Raw genomic sequence first — 12040 nt, forward strand, 5'->3', positions numbered from 1 at the left:
CATTCCCTCGCAGACAATGGTTGTGTCCGCAAACGTAATGCATCCTCCTTCCTCAAAGGAGAGCGTTGGAGGAGTGGTTCCAAGGTCCCTCCCTCGGACCTCATCCTCCAATGAGCTTTGATAGGAATTGAGGAAACAAGGACGGCAGAAACTAGAATTCCAAAATCAGACACAGTGTGCATCATCCGAAATGGCACCCTATTCCTATACAGTGAACTACTTTTGACCAGAGAGCCCTGGTCAGACTATCGGGCAGTGGTTACCAACGTTTTCTGAGTCCAGATCACTTTCGCACTATATAAAAAATATGACTTACATTTTAAAAACATTAACCTAATAAAAACAGTTCTGTAGGAATGAGTTTTGTGCAGTAGGCCTAATACATTATCACAACATATTGGCTATATGCCTGGCCTGCCAATATTGTTCTTATCAGATCATATTATATTTCAAAACTCGAGCTTTGGTAACAAAATAGATCAGTTGGTGTAGCACTTGCGAGGCACAGCTGAGCATAAATTGAAATAATTAGTAAATTATTTGCTTTTTTATTTTACTGGACTGACGGTACCTGCATCTGATGGTCATGGGGCTTTCAAGACAACTGGGAACTTGGGACAATTACGAGGTCAAATCATGATGTCAGTGATCTTCAAGTCGGAAACAAGAACTCACTTATAAAAACAGCAGCTCTTTGCTGTATTATTTGACAGTCTCCCTGTGGTCATGTTTTTAAAAGTTATTCAATCTTAAGCAGGCTAGTATCAAACTTTGCTGTGGCTGGGGTTGTGGAAGCTCTGTAGGGATGGTGATTTGAGCTATCCGATTGGCCAGTGCAGTAGGTGCACTCGATTGTGGCCAGGGTTGTGGGTTCGATTCCCACGGGGGGCCAGTATGAAAAATGTATGCACTCTAACTGTAAGTCGCTCTGGATAAGAGTGTCTGCTAAATGACTAAAATGTAAAATGTAATCTCCCGGTCTTTCAGATAAATTAAATGGTTCAAAATGGGAACACTTTGCTTACCTGGTGCGCAGGGCTTCAACAGCCAAACAAAAAAAAGGAGCGCAAGTCTTTATCGTTGGCTTTTCTACAGAAATGTTTGGTGATCGACTAGGAATGCCTTGAAGATCGACCAGTCGATCGACTGGTTGGTGACCACGGCTATAGGGGATAGTGCGAGTGCCACAGACGATAAGCTAATCAGGTCCTTCTGCCTGCCACAAACCCATCACAGAGCAGGAAGTGAGGATGACAGAGGGTGGGAGAGTTCAGCAGGGGCCGCTGCACCCTTTGCCACAGGAAGCAGTATGCTGACACACATGGTGGATGGCAGTGTGCACTTCGCATTAGAGCCCTGCCGGAAACAGGTGCCCGGGACTCCATTGTTCCTTCCCTCACCAACACGCAGACTCAGAGAGCGGTTTGAGGCGCTGTTGGCTCCTCTGAGTCTTGCAGGTCGGAAGGGTGAGTTAATGAGAGGAAAGAAGTCTAGGGAGGTGGTGTGTTGTGTGTGTGTCTATGTGTGTGTGTGTGTTAATATCAGTATGATAGGTAGAATGCTGATTCCAGAATTATATTGAATAATATCTGAATCTTTTCAGTTAAATATAGTTTTTCAGTTAAATATACTTAGGTTTACACAAGCCATCTCAAGGGGGTATATTATTTAGGACTTTAACACATACAACAGGAAAAAGGTACAACTAATTTGTAGTTAAGGGCAATCAATTTAATTTAATTAGTATAAAACAGTCCTTGTCTTTGTCCAGCAAAAGAACACCATACCATTTCAAATATCAATATCATCTCTCATCCATTTTTACAGTCGCATTATCTAGCCTTTAGGCTCTGAGAGAAGATATTCCTTCATATACAAGAGACGGAAGTCCTTTGCCTGCTTGGACTCTGAAATAAAGGTATCATTAAGCACAGATGACAAGTTATAATCTGCCATTTAAATAAAAAGCTTTAGAAAAATACAGAACGGATGTAACGGGCAAAACATCTTATCTTATATGACACCTGTCATATACACTACCGTTCAAAAGTTTGGGGTCACTTAGAAATGTCCTTGTTTACCATGAAAACATACATGAACTGATTTTGAATAGGAAATATAGAAAAATGAATAGGAAATGTAGCCATTGACAAGATTAGAAATAATGATTTGTAATTGAAATAATAATTGTGTCCTTCAAACTTTGCTTTCGTCAAAGAATCCTCCATTTGCAGTAATTACAGCCTTGCAGACCTTTGGCATTCTAGTTGTCAATTTGTTGAGGTAATCTGAAGAGATTTCACCCCATGCTTCCTGAAGCACCTCCCACAAGTTGGATTGGCTTGATGGGCACTTCTTACATACCATACGGTCAAGCTGCTCCCACAACAGCTCAAAAGGGTTGAGATCCGGTGACTGTGCTGGCCACTTCATTATAGACAGAATACCAGCTGACTGCTTCTTCCCTAAATAGTTCTTACATAGTTTGGAGCTGTGCTTTGGGTCATTGTCCTATTGTAGGAGGAAATTGGCTCCAATCAAGCGCCATCCACAGGGTATGGCATGGCGTTGCAAAATGGAGTGATAGCCTTCCTTCTTCAAGATTCCTTTTACCCTGTACAAATCTCCCACTTTACCACCACTTTACCACCCCCAGACCATCACATTGCCTCCACCATGCTTGACAGATGGCATCAAGCACTCCTCCAGCATCTTTTCATTTGGTCTGCATCTCACAAATGTTCTTCTTTGTGATCCGAACACCTCAAACTTCGATTAGTCTGTCCATAACACTTTTTTCCAATCTTCCTCTGTCCAGTGTCTGTGTTCTTTTGCCCATCTTAATCTTTTCTTTTTATTGGCCAGTCTGAGATATGGCTTTTTCTTTGTAACTCTGCCAAGAAGGTCAGCATCCCGGAGTCGCCCCTTCACTGTTGACGTTGAGACTGGTGTTTTGCGGGTACTATTTAATGAAGCTGCCAGTTGAGGACCTGTGAGGCGTCTGTTTCTCAAACTAGACTCTCTAATGTATTTGTCCTATTGCTCAGTTGTGCTCCGGGGCCTCCAACTCCTCTTTCTATTCTAGTTAGAGCCAGTTTGTGCTGTTCTGTGAAGGGAGTAGTACACAGCGTTGTATGAGATCTTCAGTTTCTTGGCAATTTCTCGCATGGAATAGCTTTCATTTCTCAGAACAAGAATAGACTGACGAGTTTCAGAAGAAAGTCTTTGTTTCTGGCCATTTTGAGCCTGTAATCGAACACACAATTGCTGATGCTCCAGATACTCAACTAGTCTCAAGAAGGCCAGTTTTATTGCTTCTTTAATCAGCACAACAGTTTTCAGCCGTGCTAACATAATTACAAAAGGGTTTTCTAATGATCAATTCGTCTTTTAAAATGATAAACTTGGATTAGCAAACACAACGTGCCATTGGAACACAGGACTGATGGTTGCTGATAATGGGCCTCTGTACGCCTATGTAGATATTCCATAAAAATCAGCCGTTTCCAGCTACAATAGCCATTTACAACATTAACAAAGTCTACACTGTATTTCTGATCAATTTGATGTTATTTTAATGTACAAAAAATTGCTTTTCTTTCGAAAACAAGGACATTTCTAAGTGACCCCAAACTTTTGAACGGTAGTGTACATTAGACAAAGGCCCCAGGCCTTTGGTTTTAGTGTGTAAAAAATTAACATTGGTTAAAAAGCTATTTAAAGCTGGCACAATCAGGCTAGTTTATTCATACGTTATTGCTTGAGGCATTATTACCTTTGTGCTTGGGGCATTATTACCTTTCTCTATATTGTTATGCAATGACATCTTTGTGGCATTGCCCTTTCAAATACTCAACAGGTCCCCAATGTGTCCCGGTCCCTAAAAATAGCTGTGGGACTGGAAAATGAACAAAGCATTGGCACGGAAAACTTTATTTCACTTGCTCTATTCAACTCTACAACTTACTATGCCATTCTCTCCATCACTCTAATAAAGTCAATTCCTCATCTCATGATTCCAACCAACCATGTCAAATGTATTTCCTCTTCTAGCACTTTAGCCCTTCATCCTACTTCTCTCCATTCCCTTCCCTTCTATCTCTGTCTTTTTGTCTCACTCACTCTCTACTCTAAACCTCAAAACTCTAAACTTTTCAAAACACCTGCTGGGATCCAAAAACATACCATACTACTCCCAGTAACTTTCGACAGCTCTCTTGACATGTTATCCACCTAACGCTTAAAGCGGCCCGAGACAGCCTCCAGCTCAATAACTCAGAGGAGAGGCATTGACATGCTATCTACATATCAGCTCAGATCTCTGGCGCCGCTGCCTTTCCCCAAACCATATTAGAACATCATGGTTTGATTGGCTTACAACTAGTCATGTATATGTGTTATAATGGCCCCTCTAGCCAGTGAGTGAAACATGCTTGAGCTCATGTTTTTGAGGGGCGAAGCTGAGCTCTCATTTAGGTAGGCTTGATGGGGCCAGGCAGTTTTGAATGGCATCCTATTCCCTATAGGCTCCATGAGCCCTAGTCAAAAGTTGTGCACTATATAAGGTACACGGCCCGGTTGCATAAAACATTTTAAGTGTTTCCCTTAAGGGTTTACCTTAAGGAATAATTTCCTCTTACCTAAGGGAATTGTTTAAGGGTGTTGCATAGAGCCCCTCAAATATTTTCTTAGGTAAGGGCCTACTTAATGGGTTTTACTGTAGTTTGAAGGCATGTATGGCAGAAAGTGTATCTGGTTACCATGGACACGGCCTGGTTCACTGACTAAACCTCTCATCAGAAATCACTTTCATTTTGTGAGATAGCAAAATAGAACTTCTACAATCAAGACAGGATAACCAAATTGCTTCAGAAGATAATAAACCACGTTTCTTTTTTCTCAACTTGTTTATATTACTTTCTAGTACGTCAAGCTAGCTTACAGAATAGCTATAGCTAACTAGCCAGCTAGCTTTGTAGCCATGGATTGTGCACCTTCCATTGTTTAGCTAAGTAGCTAGCTGGTTGATGTTTTCCTTTTGTAACCATGAAAGTAACATTCACCTCCACAAATGATGTTTACATTCATATCCATACTGAATGAAGCATTTAAGGGACCTCATGGGCACCCTTAACTTTTTCACTTAATTTAAGGGAGAAATTCACCTTAAAATGTTTTGTTCAACTGATTTAAAGTTAAGGAAACTTCAAGGGAACAGATAAGGATAAAATTAACTTGAGGAGATTTATGCAACCGGGCCCAGGGTGCCATTTGGGACACAGCCATGGACCATAACAACATGATTTGATTGACATAAATGTTGTGGTTATTCCTGGTATCTGTGGGGTTATGGTTAGGGGTTAAAGGTCAGGGGTAAAAGGGAGGACCTTCAACAGGCCTGCAGGATGGGCTGGTAGGGGTCGGTCAGGACCTTGTAGCGGATCTTGGTGTTGGTGACGGCGCCATGCTTCTGCCTCAGGTGGAGACGCAGCTGGCTCTTGTGGCGGAAGTGCAGGTCACACTTCTCACACTGGTAGAGAGAGAGGGAGAGAGAGCGAGACAGACAGAAACAGAGAGAGAGAGAGAGACAGAGAGAGACAGAGAGAGAGACAGAGAGAGACAGAGAGAGAGAGAAAGAAAGACAGAGAGAGAGAGACAGAGAGAGACAGAGGAAATTGAAAAAGTCAGGGAATCATAATGTTGTGGTTTTAAACTGACCAACAATCTATTTCATCATTGAATAACGGCTTGTATACTGTAGCAAGAGGTCAAACACAAGAGGTGTGTGTGTGCGCACGTGCATGCTTGCGTACCTGCATGTGGGCGTGCATTGTGTGTCTGTGTGTGTTTGTGTGTGTCTGTGTGGGTAGTATACTCACAGTGTAAGGCTTCTCTCCAGTGTGAATACGCAGGTGGCTCTTCAGGGTCTGCAGGTGACGGAAGCGAGTGCCACAGGTGTGACAGGGATAGGGCTTCTCCCCTGTGTGAATCAGAACATGGGCTCGCAGGTGGGCCACCTGTAAGACCACAGACACACAAGTCAACCAAATGAACATTGATAAATAGCGTATAACATAACATAGCTATAACATAAACCAACAACTTTAGTTTGACCTTACGCTTTGGTCCTGCACACACACTCCTTTCCCGCCACATACACATCCTCTGTTCAACCCCTGTCCCTAATCAGTGGTGGGTCCTCACCTGAACGAATCGGGCCCCGCAGGTATCACAGTGGTAGGGCTTCTCTCCAGAGTGGATGCGGGAGTGCGTCTTCAGGTTGGCGGGCCGGTTGAACTGGGCACCACACACGTTGCATCGGTACGGCTTGTCTCCTGCAGCAAAGAAGGGCAAGGGAAGGTCACCAAATGAAACACACACACACCAAACACCTGTGGCGATAATCATCTGTAATAACGGGCCATTATCATAATGCCTAACTGTCCAAACTGCTGCAAACCATCCGTTTGTTACTATGATGATAAATGGCACCGAAACATCATGTATTGGAGGTGTGTTTGTTAAATGACATCATCAGATGTGATGGGCTAACTGCCTCACCTGTGCAGGCAGTCTTTATCACACTCAGGTTGCCAGAGTAACAGAATGGCAAGCCGTAATTCTCACGCTTAATTGGGTTTTGGCAGTGACGGGCGGCCTCTGGCTCCAATGGGCGGGGTGCCAGATAGCAAGGCGAGACTGAGAGGAAGAGAAATATTATACATCAATACATATCTCATATATTAACATCTGACTGTATGTATATTATAAACATATATATACATATACATATACATATACATATATATATATATATATATATATATATATATATATATATATATATATATATATATATATAAACGTATATACACTACCATTCAAAAGTTTGGGCTCACTTAGAAATGTCCTTGTTTTCGAAAGAAAAACAATTTTCTTGTCCATTAAAATAACATCAAATTGATCAGAAATACAGTGCAGACATTGTTAATGTTGTAAATGGCCATTGTAGCTGGAAATGGCTGATTTGTAATGGAATATCTACATAGGCGTACAGAGGCCCATTATCAGCAACCATCAGTCCTGTGTTCCAATGGCACGTTGTGTTTGCTAATCCAAGTTTATCATTTTAAAAGGCTAATTGATCATTAGAAAACCCTTTTGCAATTATGTTAGCACAGCTGAAAACTGATGTGCTGATTAAAGAACCAATACAACTGGCCTTCTTGAGACTAGTTGAGTATCTGGAGCATCAGCAATTGTGGGTTCGATTACAGGCTCAAAATGGGCAGAAACAAATAACTTTCTTCTGAAACTTTCTGATCAATTTGATGTTATTTTAATGGACCAAAAATTTGCTTTTCTTTCGAAAACAAGTACATTTCTAAGTGACCCCAAACTTTTTTACGGTAGTGTAAATACGGGTATGATCTGTCACTCCTTAGCTGGAGAAAAAATGTTTTCTATGTGTTATCTCTGCAGCTGCTGAGTGAGGTAGTAAGATTGTAGTACCTGTTCCTTCCTTGTGGGTGGGGGCCTCCATGGGATGGTCCACAGGGTGGGCAGGCAGCCCTGGGTGGGGCACCAGGGGAGGGCTACAGCCAGGGACATCATAGCAGGAGGCCTGCCCCTGCCTGGAAGAAATAATATAGTCATGTTGTCAACATCAGTGCCAACTTAAACTATCTCCTTGGACATACAAGGTCCAATACGGTCTCCCTTAGAACGTTTATTGTCAATAAGACTTAGAGGTTTAGATAAAGGTTTTAAAATACCAGTATTTCATAATATGCATAATATTGACATCACACCTTTCATTTTGGCCGGATCCTTCCCTTGGCCACGCCTCCATAGGTGGCTTCAATGTCACTTCCATCCTATCAGAGGTGGGGATGTGGTCAAGCTGCTGCTGGCCCTCCTCAGGCTCCTCCTCCTTCACCGTGGTTATGGCACAGAGAGGGTTGAGGACGATGTACTTGTATTTCTTCCAGTTGCAGGCTTTGGGGTCAGGGTTGCGCTTGGGTTCACCCAGATTACAGGTGTTGGACTCAGCAGGAGAGTTGGGCTGACAGCTGGAGCGAGACGGGCTGTCTGGAGAAGGGGTGGAGGTGGGGGAGGCCAGGAGGGGGGATTCAAGCTCCAGCTTTAGTTCCTTTGACCTGGGCTCGCGGGTCAGGAAAGTCCCTGGCTGCAGAGAGGCCCGGAAGTCTCCAGGGACCCTGCTGGACAAACAAAGGAACTCATGTAATGATCCAGCTGAACTCAGACAATGGCACATTGGCCCACACTTTACAGCGACAAACACAAACACACACACACCGACAGATAGGATTTAGGACTTACCACACACACACACACACACACACACACACACACACACACACACACACACACACACACACACACACACACTCCTTCTCTCTCACCTGGCCAAGTCACGGCACATACGACCCTCAGCCTCCGCTGCGGACTGGGAGGGGGTGGAGACAACGAGGACAGATGGGCGGGGTCTTCCATTGACAGGGGGATTGAGAGGAACTCCCCCTGAGGGTGCTGCAGACACTACAGACACCGTGGAGTCCAGCTTCATTTGAGGGGGCGTCCCTCTCATCCTCTCACTGTAAACAAAAGGAACTGTCAGGTAACGCCTGTCATTCATATCGTCTCATATCAGCCATGGCGTCTATAGGAGAGACTTAGAAGCCTATTTAAAGCTTACAATATGCAGTTGTACTGTACATTTAATGCCTCACACAATTTAAAGCACAATTTAGAGCTTAAAAAGCATGCAACTAACTGCTTATCTAAGTTTCCCTAATTTAAAGTCTCTCTGTCACCGTTCTTTCAGTAAATTAACTTTCTGGTGGGTTCTTCAGCTAATCCTGTTAGCTACCATTATCCCTCCCACCCCTCCAGCCTTCCAATGCTCACCCATTGACTTATATAGAAATGGTTTCACCTGTGTAACATGAAAGCCCTGCAGGTGTCGGCCACGTGGTCCATCTGCAAGTAGGTGGCGACGGAGAGCACCCCGGGGACGGTGCGTGGCGTGAGGGGCAGCCGGGAGGTGTACATAAAGTCCAGGAGCAGGGAGACGCTGGAGGGGTCCAGGGAGTCAGGGAGGGACAGGGTCAGGGCCTGGTCTCCAGTACCACTCCATCCAGGGGATGACACACGACGGGAGTACAGGGAGTAAAAGAACCCACTAAGAGAGACAGAGAGAAAGAGAGAGAGAGAGGAGTGAGTGAATAAAAAAACAAGAAGAACAATAACAAAAGAACAATAAAAAAATACCAGGAAAATGACAATGAATATTATCCTCTGAGCTGACCTGCAGGCAATGAGCACAGCACAGTGTGCCTGCAGTCGGGCAGTGCCCACCACCAGGGTGGCATCGGTTAGAATGTTCTGGTGCCTCAGCTCGTTCAGATTCAGCAGGACGTCGTTGGAGTGGCGCGTAAACTCCTTTACGTATCCCTGCGCAGCAGCAACTTCAGACCCCACCAACTCATGCCTCCCTCCAACCCTGTATCCCTCCACCACCTGGATCTTGCTCATCTTTTGTTTGGGTGTGAAAGGAAAAGACAGACATGAATTTACAGAATATAATTTCATTATAGTAGAATTGCAATGGCACTATGTATATGTACCATATACTGTCCCAGTCAAAGTGCAGCTCCCTCACATTGACCTACCCCGTTGCAGAAGACACCAACTAGAGAATAAATAGTGGGCAGTCTCCTGGACGCCTCTGTTAGGTGAGACCAGCTCCCTACTCGTACCTGCAGGAAGCAAAACAAGACGACACTGAAACATAATGCAACATTATGAAACACAGTGTAATTTATGTACTTGATGCACCGTGCACAACACATGGTTCCAATTACAAAAGTACTTTTGAAATGTCAAGACATCCCCATTTATATAATTACATATCTGTCATGTTGTAAGAAATTGCCACAAAAAGAGATTCTTATCCACACATAATTCACACTCCAGGTGAAACCATGTAGAAAAAATGAACACTTAGACAGAAAAGGTACAAGATGATACATGAATGAACATCCAATCTCACCAATCCAGGCAACGCGTAAATATTATGAAAAATGATATACATCTAACGTCTACAAAACGTCTGGGTTACCACTCACCCCGACCAGCAGGGACGAGAACCAACGTGCACGATGCTGACCTCACAACCCTCAGTTCAACTCTCAGGTTCCTCAATCTGTAACTAACTGTCTTCAGGCTGGGCAATAACCTACTCCCTCCACAGTTGTCTGAGCAAGACTGTCCAGGGTAGCCGGAGGGAGGGGAGTCTTTATAACGTTGCGCAGGAAGCATCATTCAGACCAGGGCCGCTCATTTCCTCTTTCCTCAACGGCCCACGCGTACCCTGGAAGCTGTGCTGCCTGCAGCAGGAAAAGGTCCAAGCCCAGACCCAGTGGTCCAACCCGGCGGGTGGGGTATTTTTAGTGGACTATTCGTTTTTTCTAACGCCATAGTCTCTGCAAACAAAGTGATGGCAGGAAAGTGGCGTAGTAGAAAAAATATATATGAGGATCCTAAGGGAAGAGGGATGATGATGGTGAGGGTGAGGCTATCCAGGAGTTGAACCTCAGGGTTAGAGAAGACCATCCTCCATCATCCACTAGCAACGCCTTCCTCCCCCTGAGGAAACTGTCGGGGAGGAAGTTTGAAGAATACCTACATGTTAGATAAACAAACCTTGTTCCAAACTCAAAACCTGCCCCATGGGACTGAGGCTCTTCAGATATTAGATAAGGGATCATTCTTAAAATGTAACATGGTATTGAACAAGCAGAAGCCATTGACTTGAAGGATTTAACCTTGCACTTCCACATACACCGACAATTGGAACATGTTGCATTGTCTGTCACACCAGACGCATATAGTATCCTTACTCAATTTACTGCAACTTGAGCATGCAGCAAAATCAGTGCTATTTTACAGACGCTCTAAATAACATAAAATATTTTATACCCCTTAGTCATGCAGTCATATGAAAAAATATATAACAAAGTCGGTGAAAATGAATGTTTTCTAAATGTTTAGTATATTTCTGAGGTGACAGATCCAGGTGAACGTGGAGTTATGAGTGCTCCATAAAGGCTTCCGGAAGTTTCTGGCCTGCTGCCGGAGGGGAGGGGCCAACGTGTTATGGGCACTTGGAGGAAGGAAACGGGAGAGTGGGGTGAGGAGAGTGTTGGGGAGATGGGAGATACCCTCTCCCTGGCTTGAAAAACAACAACCCCCAAGACTGATAGAAATGCAGAGGACAGATGTGCAGGAACTGCCGAACACACACATACACACACAAACAATGCTATACACACAAAGCACTACACATATGCACGCACACACATACCACAACACACGCTACACACAAACACACACTCATACACATTCACACACACAGACAATGCTACACACACACACACACACACACACACAAAGCACTACACATATGCATGCACACACATACCACAACACACCGCTACACACATATACACACACACCATCTCTGAATACATCCTGAAAGGCGCACCGAGACGCGGGATGAAAACGCCCGCACAGGACATCCGTCAATAATAAGCAGGAGACAAGAGGGGGGACGAGGGAGGGACGCGAGGGGGGGGAAGCTATCAAAGGTCACCAATAACAAAAAAAACTAGCGGAAAAGTTAGCTAATCTTAAGCACTAGCCTAGGTTCACAAAGAGTTGCAGCACATTACAATACACTGACATAATAAAGGGGCTGCTTCAGTGCACCATGAACTTCAGATCAAAGAATTCTGACAGAACAGGAGGACCTTGAGCGAGCTTCAAGGCGACTGCCGGTTGGTCAAGGCCAGAAGGAGATAAGAGAGAGAGGCCGCACCCTTGCAGAAACAGCACAGATTCCACAGTGATGATGCAAGCTGCAAACCTGAAGTTTCCACCATATCAAAGCTTTGAATCTATCATGATGATACAGATAAAACTCCCCGGACCTGTTTATTGTATCGCTGTCAAATTG

At 44.1% G+C, this 12040-nt stretch overlaps 1 protein-coding gene across 2 annotated transcripts; it reads right to left on the reverse strand.

Annotated features, from left to right (window-relative positions):
• Positions 1–3583: 3583 nt before the first annotated feature.
• bcl6b (BCL6B transcription repressor) lies at positions 3584–10276 on the reverse strand. Of its 2 annotated transcripts, none has more exons than XM_041868301.2 (11): positions 10152–10276; positions 9696–9782; positions 9332–9558; positions 8960–9205; positions 8427–8618; positions 7812–8219; positions 7513–7634; positions 6562–6699; positions 6205–6335; positions 5880–6017; positions 3584–5530 (listed from the first exon to the last, which is right to left on the reverse strand). In XM_041868301.2, exons 3-11 carry the CDS (start codon positions 9556–9558, stop codon positions 5390–5392), a joined length of 1743 nt encoding a protein of 580 aa, XP_041724235.1. In that variant the 5' UTR covers positions 9696–9782; positions 10152–10276; the 3' UTR covers positions 3584–5389. The 2 variants fall into 2 exon arrangements, with proteins under 2 accessions (XP_041724235.1, XP_041724234.1); XM_041868300.2 differs by having other exon boundaries at positions 7812–8222.
• Between the last annotated feature and the right edge of the window lie 1764 nt (positions 10277–12040).

Source organism: Coregonus clupeaformis, chromosome 39 (genome assembly GCF_020615455.1).
Source record: "Coregonus clupeaformis isolate EN_2021a chromosome 39, ASM2061545v1, whole genome shotgun sequence".
NCBI classification, from domain to species: Eukaryota; Metazoa; Chordata; class Actinopteri; order Salmoniformes; family Salmonidae; genus Coregonus; species Coregonus clupeaformis.